Source organism: Chiroxiphia lanceolata, chromosome 23 (assembly GCF_009829145.1).
Source record: "Chiroxiphia lanceolata isolate bChiLan1 chromosome 23, bChiLan1.pri, whole genome shotgun sequence".
In the NCBI taxonomy this organism is placed as follows: Eukaryota; Metazoa; Chordata; class Aves; order Passeriformes; family Pipridae; genus Chiroxiphia; species Chiroxiphia lanceolata.
In genome coordinates this window covers 2,864,595-2,882,541 of record NC_045659.1, presented here as the reverse complement: position 1 = coordinate 2,882,541, position 17,947 = coordinate 2,864,595, and the positions used below count along the sequence as shown (strand labels likewise).

Here is a 17,947-nt window from a genome sequence, read left to right as displayed (position 1 = left end):
TTCTCTCCTTTTGGAATTTCAACAAGTAATAAATAAATAATCCTCCAGCAGTTCTTTGTGCATTCAGAGCGCTGCAGAAAAGATTCACTCATTTATTTCCCTTCTGAATAGAGCAGGGAAGATAAAAATTAAATTGGGCTAAATGGCCCACATAACTTTGCATACATTCGATTTATTTATCTTCAGTGCCACTGACCACACATGGATTCCAGCACTGTGACAACTGTGAGCCTGCCTGGGCTTGGTAAAGGTTTCATTGCTGAAAGAATCTCAGGTAAAAGCTAAGATCACATCAAAACCACATGGAGACACCTGAAAATTTGACTTCCTTGTCAAATTTCCTTCCCTCTCCCACCATTCTCCCCATCTCCTCACACTGTGGGTCTAGCCCACTCCTGTGCAACCAAGCAGGCAGGGATCCCTCCAGAAATCCCCTCCGTGCCAGAAACTGGAATGAAACGGGCACGAGAGGCTGGAGTGGCACCCAAGTCTGACTGAAGGGTGCCCTCTGCACTCCCTACCCCCTTTAGCCAAAGAATGGGGTTTACTTGGAAGAAGGTCATGCTGGAGCCGCCGTGGATGGTGCCGTACTCGATGGTGGTCTGGTCAGCCAGGTCATCCACGGACTCGATGGGCACGTCCATGCGCTGCACCGTGAGGAAGGCGGCCAGGTTGGCCGTGTAGGAGGAGATGATGATCAAGGTGAATGCCCACCTAGGGAGAGGGGAAGAGAAGATGACGACCTGAGGTTTCCCGGTGGGCTGAATCCGCTCTCCACCTCTCAAAACCACAGGACCACTGAGGTTGGAAAAGCCCCCCCAGACCTTCGAGCCCAACCTTCCTCCAACCACCGCCTCGTCACCCAGACCAGAGCACTGAGCTCGTTCCTTGAACACCTCCAGGGAAGGGGACTCCACCACCTCCCTTGGCAGCCCCTTCCAGTGTCTAACAACCCTTTCCATGCAGAAATTCCTCCTCCATCCCCTTCTGCCCCGAGAAGCCTCCCTGGAGGGGAAGGGTGCCCTCCTTACCAGACTCCACTGACGCAGCGCGTGGACAGTGCCTGGGGGGCGATGGTGGAGCCCTGCTGCATGAACCCCCCCACTGGGAACCACAGGCTGTTGCCCAGAGAGTACTGGTTCACCAGGAGATTGCAGCGGCCTTGGGAGCAGGGGTGGGGGCTGTACCACTCGTATGGTGTCAACCTAAAAGGACAGGAAACAGGTAACTCAGGTAACTCACCGGGAAATGGGACACTTTGGAGAGAAGAAGCCAAGAAAAAAAAATAAAGAAAAAAAAAAAAGAAGAGCTGTGAAGCTCTAGCTCTCCTGGAGGCAGAGTTTTCTGAGCAGGAAGCACTTCACCGTCAAGTTGATGCCCAGGGCTCAGAGTTGTGTGAAATATTTGCTCTAAGACTCAAGAAGCCAGAGGCTTTCTTGTAGAGATTTGCAAAAAACTTCAGCAGAGAGGCTCTGCTGAGCTGAAAATCTAGGCACGGGCCACGGGGAGGCTGCAAGGAGGCAGATTTTTGCAGCCCTGTGAGCAAATTCACACACCACAGCAATAATTCCACACGTGCACGGACTTGATGGGAAATTGAAATCAAACATCCTTGGCTGGGCTCCCTGCTGGAGCACGAGCACTGACGGGAAGTTCAAAAGCAAAGTGTGTGAGACCTGACTGCATTATACCACCAAGAAAAATAACTGCCCTGGTGCAAATGGCTGCTCTGAGAAGGTCTGACTGGCCTGGCAAAGTCCAGCTGGAAGCCAAGTGCTGGCATTTCAAAGCATCACGTACTTCAGAGACAGGACAGAGGCGGGACTGTGAGATAGCTGACAGCCTGTCACTGAAGTGACTGCAGCCTAACTCTATTTTTTTTTTATTTTTTTGCTGTTTCCAAGCCTCAGTTCCCTGGTTGCTAAGAAAGTCTTCTAATTTCTCTGCTGCAGTTCATTATATTACCATGGTTAACAAAGCTGAGGCCTGGGAGGGTCATTTTGGGGCTACTGCCAAAAAAGCTGCAGGGCTCTGCCAGCTCACACAGCATTCAACCAAGATGAGGGGTTTATTTTTGCTCCTGCATCTCCTGCCTCGCTGTGACGCCAGGGAGGTTATTTCCTGCAGACTTTCCATGGTGGATCAAGCACTGGCAGTGAAACCCTCTACTCTGAGAGAGTCCCTGCAATTCACGGGGTCAAAAGCTCCTTACAGCTGAGCAAGGCACAGAGCAGCAGCCAGACCTCCATCTCCAGAGGGAAGCTGGGTAAAGGCACCTTTTTGGAGGATCATGTTTAAAACATGAGGAAGGGGCTAAAGAAGCACCAGCTCTCGGTCTGCAGAGAGCATCAGGCTGCATTATTCAATGGTTTCCTCAGAACTGCATTTCTGAGGTTGTAAAAGCATTCCAAGAACCCATTAAAGCCCCTGTCAGGATGACAACTTTAGCCGTGCTCAGGGACCAAGTGACAGCCCAGTTCCAATTTGTGGAATGAGAATTGGGCATTAAGAGTGTCCCGGAAGGGCCCTCAAGCCCCAGCACGTCTGTGGAACACACTGCCAGGGCTCAGCTCAACCCTGCCTGCAAAAGCCCATCTATGCCACCAACAGTAAGCAGCTTGTTGGGAGGTCAGGGAAAAACAGCAGCAGAGCTCAGACCTTGGGCCTCGATGGGAGACACTGCAGGCAAGCACTCAGGGATGTATTTTAACACTGACTTAAATTAGTCATAGGGGAATGGAACTGAGAGCTGCCAAGGGAGGCTCTGCACGTCAACCAAGAGGCTGCTGAAAGATATTAATGAACTTTCTTTTCCTCCACACACGCTGGGGTTTGTACAGGGCCAGAGGAGCCAAACATCCCTCGTGGAATTTGCGTTAAAATCTCCGAACGGATTTGTGGGTTCCCGCCAACCTCCACCCTCCCTGCTCAGGACAAGGGGTAAAAGGCACCAACAGGGAGCATTTGCGGGGCACCAACACTACTGTCAGACCTTCTCCCACCCTTCCCATGCGGATTTGGGAATCAGGGCATGATGCTCCTGCCAGGCACACCAATGCCCATCCCAGGCACCGGGGCGTGAGGACTCGGTGGCACCGAGTGGCACTCGGTGGCACCGCTCATTCCCCAGCTGGCAGAGGGCTGGGATTCTTCTGTCCCATTCCATAGGGGTGTCTGGGGCCCGCGGATGTCCCCGTGTCCCCCCGGGTGTGGCAGTGTGACGCTAGATGGCACCGCGAGGAAGGGAAAGGCACCGCGACATTACCGAGCCACCAGGAAGAGGACGCAGCTCACGGCCAGGTAGGCGAGCAGCATGAAGAGCCAGACTCCGGGAGAAAAGGGGTCCAGGAAGGAAAAGTAGCCGGGTTTGCGGCCCTGGAATGGAAACACAGAGGGTGTTTGGCCTGATTGTGGTGCTACAGAGTGAATGGTCCCTTCTGAAAAGGCAGAAGGAAACGCAGCGGCACTGATGCTGAGAGGGGGTGGGAGAAGGGGGATGAAGGGGAGAAGGGGGAGAAAGAGGAGAAGGGGGATAAATGGGAGAGGAGGGATAAATGGGAGAAGGGGGATGAATGGGGAAAAGGGGATAAATGGGAGAAAAGAGGTAAACAGGAGAAAGGGGATAAATGGGAGATAGGGGATAAAGAGGAGAAAAGGGATAAATGGGAGAAGAGGGATAAATGGGAGAAGGGGGATAAATGGGAGAAGGGGGATAAGTGGGAGAAGGGGGATAAGTGGGAGAAGGGGGATAAGTGGGGAAGGGGGATAAGTGGGGAAGGGGGATAAGTGGGGAAGGGGGATAAATGGGAGAAAAGGGATAAATGGGGAAAAGGGGAGAAATGGCAGAAAAGGGATAAATAGGAGAAGGGAGATAAATGGGAGAAAAGGGATAAACGGGAGAAGGGGGATAAATGGGAGAAGGGGGATAAATGGGAGAAGGGGGATAAATGGGAGAAGGGGGATAAAGGGGAGAAGGGGGATAAATGAGAGAAGGGGGATAAAGGGGAGAAGGGGGATAAATGGGAGAAGGGGGATAAAGGGGAGAAGGGGGATAAATGGGAGAAAAGGGATAAAGGGGAGAAGGGGGGATAAATGGGAAAAAGGGGATAAATGGGAGAAGGGGGATAAACAGGGCTTTGGAAAAGCCTTCCAGGGGAAACAGGTGACAGCAACACAACAAATGACAACAGGCTCCCCAGGTCATGGCCCCAAGGCTGACAGAGCTCATGAAGCATCTGGAGAGCACTCTCAGGGACAGGGTGTGACTTTTGGGGATGGTCCTGTGCAGGATCAGGAGTTGGACTCGATGATCCTTGTGGGTCCCTTCCAACTCAGTGATGCTGTGACCCAGTCCTGCAGCACCTCCCCACTGGGATTCATCTCCTAAGTCTGTTCTTCTCCCCACTCCACCCACTTTTGTTCCTCCAGGCAAAGAAAGAGGTGAATTGAGAGAAAACCTGAACAATCAGTGTCCTGCCCTCCCCATGGTAGGATAAGCTGCACCCCTCACCTCTGAGGGGTGATCCCTCCATCCTTGTCCACCCCCCCACACCCTGAGCTCAGAGGTGGGTGAGAAATATTTTTGCACAGAAAAAGAAAAAAAAAATGTATGTTTTCAATACTTCTGCTTTTCTTTCTTCAGCCTTTAAATGTTATTTCTTTGTAAAAAAAAAAACCCCAAAAAATTATTACTTTTATCTCAGGGAACAGGGTATTTTTATCTCCAGGATGCGTCAGAACTTCCTGTTGGGTTTTTTTTTCTCAGCAAACCACCTTTCCTTGAAAAATAAGGCCTCACTGCGGGAAAAAGCAGGTTGATCTTCTCTCAAGGTGTTTTAAAATTTCACAAGGACGCTGCCACCACTGAAATCTTGTCGAATGGCAGCACGACCTGTTCAAAGGGAGGATTAATTTCCAGGAGGAGTTCCTCAAGAGCTGAACACCTCCCATTTTGATGAGTGTATTTGAGCCTGTATCTCCTGCCCCGAACCACAGAGTCAGTCCTGGCATCACTAAACCAGCTCCACAGTTCCCCCAAGCACCTGTAACAGGGAGGCCTCCCACGAGTCAGAGCTCTGGGAAGGCTTTTACTGTAAAGTCAGAGTGGAAACAGCCTTTTATCACATCCTGGCCAGGCTGTCAGCGTGTTCCTTACCGGCACTTCTTTGTTGTGTGCTGAAAATGCCTCTCTCTGTTTGCTCAGAGCAGCTCCAGCAGCTGCTTCCCAGCACTGCTCTGCTGGAGGTTGCTCACTCTACACAAAAAGATCATCTTTGACACACAGAGGCCTCATTTCTTCCCTGATCCACTGCCCTACCTGCCCGTCTGTGGCATCACATGAACTAATCATAGCTGGTAATAATTAACACCCGACCTCCACTGCTGTAGCAAACCCAGAGTCCTGATATTTTAGAGCTGTTCTTAACCCAAAGGTGGTGAATAATTTTTTTCTCCTTCCCCCAGACTCAGACCAGCGCTTTAAATTCTATTTCCATCCAAACTCCCTGTTCCACTGCTGAAGTATTCCCGTTCCTTATGCAAAAACCCAGATTTCACAAGGTCTTGGGAGTTCTTCTGGAGGCTCTCAAGTTGTTCCTAGAAAAGGCAACAGTTGTTGCACAAAAATCTTCCTCTCCTAAAAATATCCGAGGAGACTTGTGAGATCCTCTGCTCCAGTCACCAGCTGGGACTGTAACATCTCAGAAACCTCCTGCAGCAAACTCTGCCCTGTGTGAAGCAAAGACCCACCACGGCACAACCTCCTGCCCCTGGATCCTTAAGGACAGGATGAGTTTGAGCTGGGGATCCACAGCATCCCTGCCCATGGTGGGAGGGCAGGAACTAAATGATCTTTAAGGTCCCTTCCAACCCAAACCATTCTGGCATGAGCATTTTTAGAGATTCTGGCTTATTAAGGCTTTTAACAGAGAGATGAATTAAGAATCAGTGGTTCAGACCATCCAGCATCCATCCTCAGATTAATTCTCTGTCAATTCTCAAGCAAAGGTCCAGGGTGTAATTCCAGAGTCTCTCTTTAAGACAATGTCTCTCTTCTGAACTTGGTTATTTTAGTGTGCTTGGTATAAACAGGCGAGGTACAAACAGTCAAAGATAATATTTTCTTTTGTCATTTCCCTATTTCTTGGTCAGTTGCTGCTGCTTTTCCAGCATCTGCACCCGAGCCAAGGGCTTTCAGAGCCAGAGATACTGCTGGAAACTACACCCACAGAATCCCTGAGGGACTCCCACATCCAGGAACACCCTTTGCTCCTCTCAGTTCAGAGAAGTGAGACCATCTCACAACTCTGCAGGTTCCAAGGTGTGTCCCCCCTGCATTTCTCACTGATCTCATCCAGAGGATCAGGGATTTCTCCATGCCAACAGGAAACCAAAGCTCTTCTCTTCACTGCTCTCCTGGATGCCCCTGGTTCCCTTCTTCACCTGGAGCTAAACTGGCTCAGGTACCTCTTTATTTCCACAGGTTTTTACACACTCAGGACTGAAACGAGGCAATGGGAGCCTGGAGTTGTGAAGGGCACCAGCTGCCCTCGCTGAGCAAACTGCAGAATATCATTCCAGGCAGCTTAATCCTCCCTGGCATCCCAGAACTGGCAGGAAACTCACAGGCACTGGCAGTGCCTTGGCTGAGGCTCCCTCGTGAGATGCTCCTGTAACAAAGTTCCTTTTCTGCAATTAAGGCCTTGATGTCTTCTTTATATTTCTGGGGCAGTTTGTCAATAAATTACTCTCATTAAGGAAATTGCGTTGGAAGCTTTAAGTCTCCAGCTTGGCAGTGAATCTCTCCTGTGACTTTACAGTAGTAGTACTTCTGGTTCTTTTCAGCTACAGTCATTTCCAGGCTGCTGCTACATATTCCTTTCATTCACAGTTGTGGATAAGAATAAAGATATTCTGTTCCCACGGAGGGCACAAACTCTCTCTTCTCTTATCTGTCTGTTTTGAAGATGGGAATGACAATATCTGGAGCCTGTCAGATATTTTTAGCCGGTCCCAATACAGCTCAGTTAATTGGAAGAGCTATTTTTCCTGGAATAGACATGTTCAAAATGTCCAGTAATTGATGAAGGCCTCCTCCAAATCCTCAGATGGAAGTGGGAGAGGTTCATTTACCCTCCTGAGTTGTTCTTGGAAGTCTTTGCTTTCAGCCAGTGAGAACTAGTTTTCTGGGAACATACTGGTGACCAGAGAGCCTGGATGAGCAGGACACTGGGGAAGAGGAGGAGGAACAGGGCTGTTTGGTCCTGGATTTGTCTGTGGTCAGGTCTGTAAGAGACCTGATGACTCCCTGCCCTGCACACACAGCATCTGAAGGGACCCAAGTGCCCCGTTCCCTCTTGCAGAACCAGTCAGTCCTACCCATGTCATTTCTCATAGATGTTTATCCCTAAAAAAGGCAGGCAAGAGAGCTCCCTGCTGCCTCTGGAAGTCAGAAGGAAAGCAAAAAAACAGCCTGGAAAGGCAGAAAGGTTGATTTGTGCTCAGTCCAACTGCAGTGCATTTGGTCTCCCCAAACCAGAGCGTGGGTATTTTAGGGTGACCACGTCTGATCCAGATGCACATCCAGATGCAGATCCTTCTCCAAGGTCCTTTGTCTGGAGTCAATAAGAAGAAGCCAAACACAGTTGCTCCCATCCCTGCTCCAGGGATGCAGGATGCAGGAGGGGTGCTCAGCTCCCCTCAGCCCCTCTGCCTCGGCTGTCAAGGAGCTTTTCATTCCATCCTTCCCATTTTGTGTCTTTTGCAGCAATCAAGTAGAAACTTTAAGGCTCAGTTCCCTTGGCCTAAACTCAGTTATTCCAGTGTCCTCATCAAATCCTCGTGGAGGGGGTGCTCAATGAGGACTCTCAGGGCTGACAAGCCAGAATTGTGTCTAATCCCTCCTTCCCTGCTCCAGGGGCAGGTGTGTGAGCAAAGCACGCTACAAACAAACCTGACTTATCCCCCTGTGCAGAAATGGCACTGGGCACCTGATTTCAGCCCTCTGCCAAGCCCAGTGGGCTCCTCATCCACCTCCTGCCACCCACAGGTCCCACTGGCTGGGAGTGGGGACCTCACAAAACAAAACAAGCCTTTTCTCCGAGCAGCCTGAGAGCCTGTTAGAGCTCCTGTGTCAGAAATCCGCACTTGATTATATCACAACAAGTGAAATTGAGAAAAATGACAGCCCTGTTCAGAGCTGCCATATTTGGTTATGTGTGACAAGAGGCACAGGCACTGTGGTGGTTGAGGTTGGCGGCGTGGGGAGGAGAAAGGGGCGAGAAATCAACTTGCCACTGGAGCTGCATGGGAATTAAAATAAAATGTCATCGCATTGGGAGGAGACCAGGGCGTGGAGACAACTCCTCAGCAAGGGAGAAACTCATTTGTGGTTATTTATTAGGCTACATCTGATCTGAGCCGTGATTAACATACGTCAGCTGCAGTTTTTGACACTGCAGAGGTGGTTTTTGGGACGGGGATGGGGAAGGGGGGGGATGGAAGCAGATGGGGTTGCTCTGCAAACCACATCCTTAAAGGAAAACCAGAGCAATTAACTATCTTGTTAGACAAATATTTACCAGTTTGATGAGTTAATTGCCACACAGCTCTCAGACACTCTCCTCAAGCTCAACAGGGGAGGGCTGGACAAAGAGGTGGAGAGGGAAAGGGGGGCTCTGAGCTTCCCTGCTGGGGATCCCCCTGCTCCTGGCTGCCCCTGCCATCACTCTTGGCCTCAGTGCAGCAAAGTGGGGCTCCCTTTGGGGTGACCTGCCCTAGGAGATGTGTTTGCAAGCCTGCCCGAGTCACTGGGCAGTTCCCCTTCCCAAATCCTAACTGGCCCCTTTATCAGGCAGCTGAAGAGTCCTGACCAACAGCAGGGCATTATTTTCCAAACACTTCTGAGGTCTGTAATTATTAATCCTGCTCGGTTTGGTGAAGTCCTGCAGACTGGAGCAGGGCTGTGCTGTGTTACTCTGGTACCAGCACGAGCAGCAGATGCTCCCTGCCCCGAGGAACCTCCACCCTAAATAGATGTGTCAGACACGTTCCTGTGGAGCTCCCCGAGGCAGCAGCAAGTGCCTGGCACATACAGAGCAGAGCCTGTGCAAACCCTGCACCCACAGTCCTGTGCTTCCCCTGGAGTGGGGAATGTTGCTCAGGGAATGATGCTTTAACAGACTTGCTGAAGGTTATGGTGTGAAGCCAAGGCAGGACATGCACAGAATCACAGAATCCCACAATGGTTTGGGTTGGAGGTACCTTAAAGCTCATCCAGTTCCACAGGCAGGGACATCTTCCACTAGCCCAGGTTGCTCCAACCTGGCCTTGGACACTTCCAGGGATGGGGCAGCCACAGTTTCTCTGGGCAACCTGTGCCAGGGCCTCCCCACCCTCCCAGGGAAGGATTTCCTTCCTAAAATAGCACAGAACTCAATCCCCAAACTCGACAACAATCCCAGTCAAGAGGCACTGGCAGAAACACCTCCCAGATCCACAGGGAAGCTGGTGGTGTGACCAACCAACTGCAGTGAGGAGGGGACAATGACATCTGATTTCCAGGAGCTTGAAGAGTCAGTCCCTTTTTTTCTATTTTTTTTTTTTTGATCAGTTAAGTCATCGATCCCAAATTCTGCATGTACCAGAGGAAACAGAATTTTAACTAGATTTTAATTACTTGTTTGCTCTTGGCAGGAGCCACTCAGCACAAGAGATAGATGCATGAATTTGCTTCTGTTCCTCCCCAACGCTGCATCCTGAGCAGCCTCCCGGGTGGAGAGGGGGCTGGGAGAGGCAGCTTGAGTGGTTTTATCCTTTTGGCTGCTATTGTTGAGCTGACAGAGACCAAGCCACTGTCATTTGCATCACACTCGACACTGTGCAAAGCACAAACATTTCCAAAATGCAGACTGGGGATAACAAGACATCCTGTTGCACAGGGCCTGGCTGCCAGAGCCTGTGACACTGGGGAAACTGGGGGCTCCCATATGGGAGCAGCAGGGGGAAAATCTGTCCTCTCCTGAGCTCCAGGGAGAAGATAAAGCAGTGGAGGATGCAAATAAAAGGGAATCTATGGGAATTTAAGACAACAAGTGTTGTCTGAGCAAAGCCATGACACAACATGCTTGCACACATAAACCCCCTGGGCACATTCCCACCTGTTTTGCTCCAAACTTGCTAAATGTGATGCCTGACCTGCTTTTTGGGTGGCAGTGGAAAACCACACCACTGCTGCTGCTGCTGGAGCTGCTGAAGATCATTGAATGCAGTGGAGAGGCAACCAGAGAGAGATGCTGAAAAAACTGCTTTTGTTCCAGAGAAAATGTTTGCCCCACCCCAGGAAGTGTCCAAGGCCAGGTTGGACAGAGCTTGGAGCAACCTGGGCTAGTGGAATGTGTCTCTGCCCGTGGCAAGGCGTGGAACTGGGTGGTTTTTAAGGTCCTTCCAACCCAAACCAGTTTGTGATTTCATGATTTTAAAACAGCTCCTCCAGTGTAGCACTGAGGGCACTCAGCACACCTCACACAGCAGGCTCAAAGCCAAAATAAAGCCACCCTGTGACCCCAAAAAAAGCATCCAAGGAGGATGGGGAAGAGGAGCCAAAGGGCAGGGGGTTTGAGCAGGAATCAAATCCACCAAGCTGACCCACAGAGAAAAGAAGGAAATGAAGGTCGAGCCAATTTCCGTTTAAATATGAAACCCAAATATTTTTATGAGTCGTTCATTTTCCTTCTACAACCAGGCACGTTTGCATGCAAATAATGGAGGGACATAAATGGTTATAAAGTAAGTCTCTTACCATATGAACTCTGTAGAGAATGCTAATTCCCAGAGTCATGAAGGGCTTGGAGAAATCAATCACCTTCTCCCGCTCCGCCGTGATCGTCAGCCCCGCCACAGCCAAGTCAGCCTTCTGGAGAGAGAGGAGAGGAGAAGGTCAGGGCCCTGAGCCTGAGAAAGCAGCTGAGCCCCACCTGGGGCCACACACAGGACATCTGCCCCTGGAGGGGGGATGTCCCACCTTTCTGGGCCATCCCAAAACGAGGATGTTTTGCTGGTGCTGGTTCAGGCTGGGCTCGCACACACCCCTCTCCCTGGGTGGCTTTCACATGAGCCCTGCTCAAACACACTCCAGAGTTTCATGGATGCTACAAGACCATTCTCCCCCTTTTTCCTTTCCTCACCTGGATGTTTTTCTCTCTGCACTCAGGGGCTCCCCGTGGGGACCCCACTGTGCTGACAGCAAACACAACAGCAGCCCCTGCTCTCGGCCTCACTGCCATTTCTATTCATTTAATGCTGTAAAACCTGGCAAAACAGGGGCCATCAGAACAACAAATGTCGTGTTTATCTACAGAAGATACAACCTCCCCCTTCCCAAGCCCCTGCTGAGCACAGCTGGTCCTTCCTTGCCCCTTGCAAGTGGCACAGGTAAGAAAGAAAAGCAGAATTGTTACCCACATCCCCTGAGTCATGAAGTTCACAAACCCGCCAACCCCAGACTTCCCAAACTGCAGATCAGCCTCCAAAAAAATTCAGAGGACTGGCATTAAAGTTTGCAGATTGACTTGCAAAGCAAATGAGATTAGGGGGAAGGAAAAAAATAAAAATAATTCCTTCCCGTGTTAATACCCTTGTAATATAGATAAGGGATTTGAATTTTAAATATTATTTTTATTACTTTAGCTCTTTTAAGGTCTGTAATTGCTTTCTGTAAAAATGAAACCTCCTCCAGTCCCTTATCCATTTGCTTGACTGCTTTGCAGGAAGATGATTATGCATGTGGAAACAGAGAAGGGGGGGGAAAGAAAAGCTGTTTGCACCTGTTGTCCCTAAATTTGACAAGGTCTGTGCAGAAGCCAAGGCACCATCAGGCCTGATGATGGTCCTGGGAAAGGCAGGAGCTGTAAGAGGGAAGAGCAGCAGTGCTGGAAGCAGCAGGATGGAGGAGAGGGAAAAGGAAGTCAAGGTGATCCTCAATCCCAGTGAAGGGGGTCGTGGAGAAGGTGACAGTCCACACAGGAGTGTTTTATTGGACATGCTCAGTGCCAGATTTTTGGACTTGTTTCCAAGCAGCTATTACAGATTCCTAAGAGGTTCAGGCTGGGATGAATTATGAGCTAAGGAGAATTTCTGCCTAGCCAGACATTTACCCACAGGCTTTTTAAAAGACACCAATAATCACAACGTGGTGTGTGAGCGGTTGAGCCCTGTGTAAACACCAGCAGATTACTAAAATGGGATCAGTTCATCTGTGCAACGTGGCATGTGAAGAATTTTATCTACAAGGAAAGCCTAAAGCTTCCTAAACCTCTCTTGTCTCTACTTAAAAGGGTTTGCAGGTACTATTGTCCTGGGGAGAGCTCTCCCAGCAAAGCCCCTGCTGAAGATCCAGCTTAGTCTGACAATGGATTTCTTCTGCCAGCTCTCCAAAGTAAACACAATCCTAGCAGCAAAGCCCCACGCTAAAGGGATGGTAAATAAGCCTTGTCAAAGGTATTTCATGCCAAAGCTCTGAGGCCATTTCCACTCCCATCCAAGGGCCAACACAAAGGTGTTGGTGAGAGGAGCAACACTATCCCCAGATTTACTCAGCTCAGGATGCCATCGGTGAACTCGGTAATTATAAAAAACTCTGATGATTCTCCCAGCTGTCATCCTTTGAGACCCTTCCAGAACACGCAGAATCACAGAATATCCTGAGTTTGAAGGGACCTTTGTCATTTCAGGACTGTTGCCACATCAGAGGTGCAGCACCTGCTCCAACCTGTGCCCAGCTCCATCTACCTTCTCCCGTGCTGCACCTTCTGTGCAGTAGAGACCCAGTTCCTCAAGGCTTTATCTGTCAGAGCCTCTCTCTCTCTCTCTCCAGCCTCAGAGTCATGCAAGTTAGGAGCTGATTCCTGACAAGGAGAAGCTTTGATCTGGGAATGGCATGCAAAGAATTCTCTGCCCGAGTATCACCCATTTCATGCCTTCAACTTTGCTTCCCCGTGTTCACAAAACTTCTTGTGATTCACTGAGCTACAGAGGAGCTCTGCAAACCTCAGCACCCGCCAGTCTCCCCCCTCTGAGCACAGGCAGGAGTTGGAATTTTAAGGGCTAAGCAAAGAGACGGATTTTGCCTTGTGCTTCTTGCACTCTGTCCACATTGGGGCTCAGGGGAAAGGGGAGAACAGGAGGAAAAGGATGGGGGGAAGAAGGGGTTTTCGTCCTCCCAGCACAGTTGCAGCTATAAATGTCGGCATGAAATAGGCTTAGAAAAAGACCCAGAGCATTTTGGGAGCAGACACAGACACTTCTTTTAACAAAGCACGGCTAAAACACGGCCAGACTCTCACCAGGCGAGAGGCAGCCGGGGTGGGGCGGGCTGGTGTGCGAGATAAAAGCTGCCACACCACCACCAAACCTGGCATCCCCGTGGGCTCTGCCTGCATCAGCACACGGGCTCTGGCTGCCAGCGGTTAAACACGGGGGCTGAGCCGGCTCCTGCGGAGGAACAACAATTAAGGAGCCTTAAGAAGCAAATTGCAGGGACTGCCAGTCCAGGGGCGGCACACGCCTCCTCGCCGCGGGCGCTGACAGGGCTCAGCCCGGCGCTAATGGTGATGAATGGGGCTTGACGTCAGCCCGGGAGGAGAGGATCCCTCCAGAGCCTCCCACGGCATGGGATAGCAGCCGGGAGAACAGCCCTGCTCCGGCCCCACGGCGCTTCACCACCCTCTGCCAGGCTGCGGAGACGAAACACGGCGAGAAAGTCTGAGTGGGGCGAGGCTTTGGGCTGTGCCTGTGTCAGACTCACGGAAAACAAGCCAGGAGGAGGACAGGGCTGGGATCCCTTCCAGGAGGAGGAGTCCCTTGGAACAGCACCTTGGAAGCTCCATCCCCTGGGTGCTTGTGGCAGCATCGCTCTCACCAGCGCTGCCCACAGAGCACTGACAGCGTGGCCAAGGGCAGGGAGAGCTCTCTGTGTGCCTGAAGAGCTTTCTAGAAAGGTGAAATAGCTGTTCAACCTTCTGACCCACCCGGCCACCAGGTATTACCCCCCTGCAGACCCAGTGCTGGTGCCTGATCCCACTGGAAACCTGTCGGGATGCAGGGTGAACACCTGGCTGGAGGCAACCCTGCTCCGTGCAGGGTGATCTCCAGGGGTTCCCTGCTATTCCATGAGACCCTGACACCAGCAGCAGCCACTGCAGGGCAGTTTGGCTGCATCCTGCTCACCTGCACCTCTGCAGCACTGGCAGAGCAGCTCTGCATCTGCAGATCTGTCCCATGGCACGACAGGTACAGCTCTGCCAGGGGATCAGTGTGCTGGCTGCTCCTGCTCCAGCTGCCCACCTGACCTGACAGCAGCTATTTCAGGTTGAGCAGCACCCAGGTTGTCTGCTCAGATGCACATTCTTGCATTTAAAGGCAGGGCCTTTAAATGAGGGTCACCCCAAATCAGTGTTGGGGTTTTTTTTTTTTAAGGACATGCAGGAATTCTGCCATGTGAAAAGTGACAGCCTGAGAACCCTGGAGGCTGCAGCCCTCCCTTTAAGCCACAGTCAGGGTGGGATAACCAGCAATCAGGGCAGATGTCAGCCTCAGGTCTGCCCTCACCCATCCTCCTTCACTTGGACTATCCATGGATGGCAGGACAAAGTGTGTGCCAGGAGTTCTCCGTGCCCATGGCAAAGGTCAGTCAAAGTAAAGCCCCAGGAATGGGGCACCCAAAGAATGCAGTGAGCCCAGCCCAGCCCAGCCCATGCTCTCCGTGTTGGGGGTGATTTTGGCAGCACCAGCAGCACGATGCAAACCCCTCTGCCAGTCCCTGGTTGTGTTTGCACAACAACCCCCACACCCCTCCTCGCTCCCACACCCCCTGAGCCCCCCCATGGCACAGTTGCCAGCACAGACAGCGTGCAAACAGACTCCCCCTCCCTCCCTCCACCCACACACAGCTTTTCTCACTGAGCACCAACACCCACTGCGAGAGGAGAGCAGGACTCTGCCAGTTTTCAAGCATCTTCTCCCTCCTTTCCCCTTCCTGCCATCTCTTTGGAGCAGTTGAAGGGAAAGCACCACCTGGCCACCAGCAAGGAAGGTGGAAAACCACCACCCCAAAGCTTTAAGGTCCTTTCAGCTCTGGGTGTTGCTGGTCCCAAGGCCAGACCCTTCCAGGAGATGGACAACTTCATCTCCCCTCACTTGGAAAAGAGCTCTGATCATCACTGAGCCAGGACAGACTCAAACCACTGACACACATCGAAGGTCCAGCACTATTCCACATCATCTCACTCCCCAAATGATCCTGCACAGTCACCCACTCATCATTACAAGCACCTTTAGATGCCTCCTACACCAGCACCAGCCTCACCCAACTACACCTGCCCTGGAAACACTCCTGGATCTGCTGTGTTGGCATCACCAAAGGTGATTTGTTACTAAACAGTGCTGAAGGAAGCCTGGGCAGCTGGTAACAGGCAGCACAAAGCACACACCAGTCCTTTCCACCCCAGCTATCCTGCCACAGGTGAGCAGGACAGGGGACTGTCACCTCCTGGAAAAAACCCCAGCCAGACAGAGGTACCCAGGCTGCATCAGAGGGAGGTTTTTGGGGAGGTCTTTTACCAAAACTGCAGCATCAGATGCTGCCAGCAATCAAACCCAAACCACAGCATCTCCCATTAGCTTCCCTCTACACCCCAGGGCATTCCTACAATGGGTAAATTCAGGAAGTGCTGCTTGAGGGATCCCCCAGACAGACACAATTCCATGTGGAGGAGGAAGGGAGCCGAGCACCAAGGCACTGTGAGGCACTGAGCTGCCAGGACAGCAACTGCAGGCTGTGTGGAATAAGGAGAAGGCTGTCACACTGCTGTGAAAATACATTCCTTGGTCTGTATCATGCCAGGGAATTCATTTCAGCTCGAGGATGTGCTGGGGAGAGAGGGAGAGAAAGGCAAGAGGAGACAACCAGCAGGGACTGTGAGCCAGAGCCTGCACTGCAGCAGGAAGGAGCCAGACATAATTCTTCCAGCCCAATTGTCCCCCAGGGCTCTGATGCCAAAAAATAGGAGATGGGAAGATTTGCTGCTGCCCCTTGCTTGTTTGCTGTGGGCAGCACACGTGTGCAGTGTCAGCTGAACTGCTGGAGACCACAGGCTGTGCCAGAGCCGGGAATGCTGACGGGGGAGAGCAGCTTTACTGCCCTGCTCCTCCAGGGAGGAGCTGGGTGCTCAATCTGCCTGCCCTGCATGCTCAGAGGGGCAAATTAGCCCGGTGTCTTCCGAGTTTGGGACATCTTTCACAAAAGAATGAGCTCAAGGGACTCTTCATTAGGAACTGCAGTGAGAGGACGAGGGGGAACGGCTTCAAAGTGACAGAGAGCAGGTTTAGGTGGGATATTGGGATGAAACTCTTCCCTGGGAGGGTGGGGAGGCCCTGGCACAGGTTGCCCAGAGAAGCTGTGGCTGCCCCATCCCTGGAAGTGTCCAAGGCCAGGTTGGAGGGGGCTTGGAGCAACCTGGGATAGGGGAAGGTGTCCCTGCCCATGGTAGGGGGGGTGGAATGAGATGATCTTTAAAGTCCCTTCCAACCCAAACCTCTCTGTGATTCTATGAGTCCTTCCAAGTGATTTCTCCCAAGCCAAACCTCCAGCAGCTGATCCCAAAGAGTACAGGATTCCTGCTCTGATGGCAAGTCAGGCTGCTGACACACAGAGGTGTCCCTACAGCTCTTCCCAAGCCACCCCAGTCCCCCTCTTCCTTCCCTCTCCATTTGTTTTGCGAGCAGGTCGATAAGATATGTACTGGAAAATTTGGGTCAAGCACAAATTTATGTTTATGTAGCATCCTGCTCAATCATATCATGGTGCACAATTAGCTGTAATGGAATTTTCAGCTCTTAAGAATAAATCAATAGCTGGTTAATTTAGAAGCAATAAAATGAAACACTTTTCCCATATAGCCCAGAGTTGCTCTGAGGAGATTCAGTGCCACAGGGGGATTACAGGAAAGGCACTGCATGGAGCTGGATAATTCTCTGACCTTTTGGTCCTGCACATTAAGTGTGTGTGAGTCAAACCTTATTTTCTGATGGCTGATCAGGGCAAAGGAGGAAACACTTTCCTACAATAATATTGTGCTGCACAGAGGTAGGTGCAGAACTTTCATTTTGGGTAAGATTTGGGACCCCTGTGGTAGGTTTGTGTTGCAGCTGATGCCTTCTCTGTGCTAAAGGTTGGATGGAGAAGAGTGTCCAAGGGTTAAATCCACCAAAAGAGGAGTGTGTGCCCCTAACACAGGATCTGCTGGATCCCATGGGATAAGGGATGAACAAGGGGCTGGAAGCAAGGGAAAACTCCCCTGGGGGATGTCAAGGACAGAGAGGAACCTCTTGGACAGTGCAATGCTCTCAGAAAACCACGTCCCAAGCAGCCCTGAGCAAACACAACACCAAGCACACAGCCAGCTCTGCCCTGGCTGACCTGATCCAAAGTGCCAGTCCCTGGGACTGATCAAAAACTTGCTGAAACCACTATAAAGACTCCTGGGGACACAGCAAGAACAAAGCAGAGAAAGCTGCTTCTCTTCCCCAATTTGTGATTCAGCCCCACAGGCTTCGCCAGCTCTGCCTTGCTGAAGCAGAAGTAAAAATCCTCCTAAATAAGGCTCGAGCTGCAGAAGAAACAAACGGTTTCCGTGAGGAGATGAAGTTAAAACACCTACCACCAAAGAAAAACAAGCCTCCAGAAGCTCCCATTTAACGGGGAGGCACTGCCAGGGTTAGCAGGCCAAAAGTCTGGTGGCTGTTCCCTTGCTTTGTCTGCACAGATCACTGGCTGATCTCGGTGCCTTCCCTCCTGCCTCCCGACAGGAATGCTGCCCAAGGGTAATTGTGTGTGCATGTACATACACAGGCAGGGAAAGATGGGTAAAAGCTCTGCCAATAGCCTGGAGCA

The 17,947-nt window shown here is 51.2% G+C and overlaps 1 protein-coding gene across 3 annotated transcripts in view; it reads right to left on the bottom strand.

Annotated features, from left to right (window-relative positions):
* Positions 1-17,947, bottom strand: part of GRIK4 (glutamate ionotropic receptor kainate type subunit 4) — a 183,544-nt gene that overhangs the window by 9,365 nt on the left and 156,232 nt on the right. For all 3 annotated transcript variants that reach the window (XM_032709625.1, XM_032709627.1, XM_032709626.1), the window contains 4 exons: positions 10,799-10,912; positions 3,266-3,375; positions 1,032-1,205; positions 549-714 (listed from right to left, as the gene is read on the bottom strand). In XM_032709625.1, the coding sequence (XP_032565516.1) occupies positions 549-714; positions 1,032-1,205; positions 3,266-3,375; positions 10,799-10,912 (564 nt within the window). The remainder of the gene's footprint in view (positions 1-548; positions 715-1,031; positions 1,206-3,265; positions 3,376-10,798; positions 10,913-17,947) is intronic.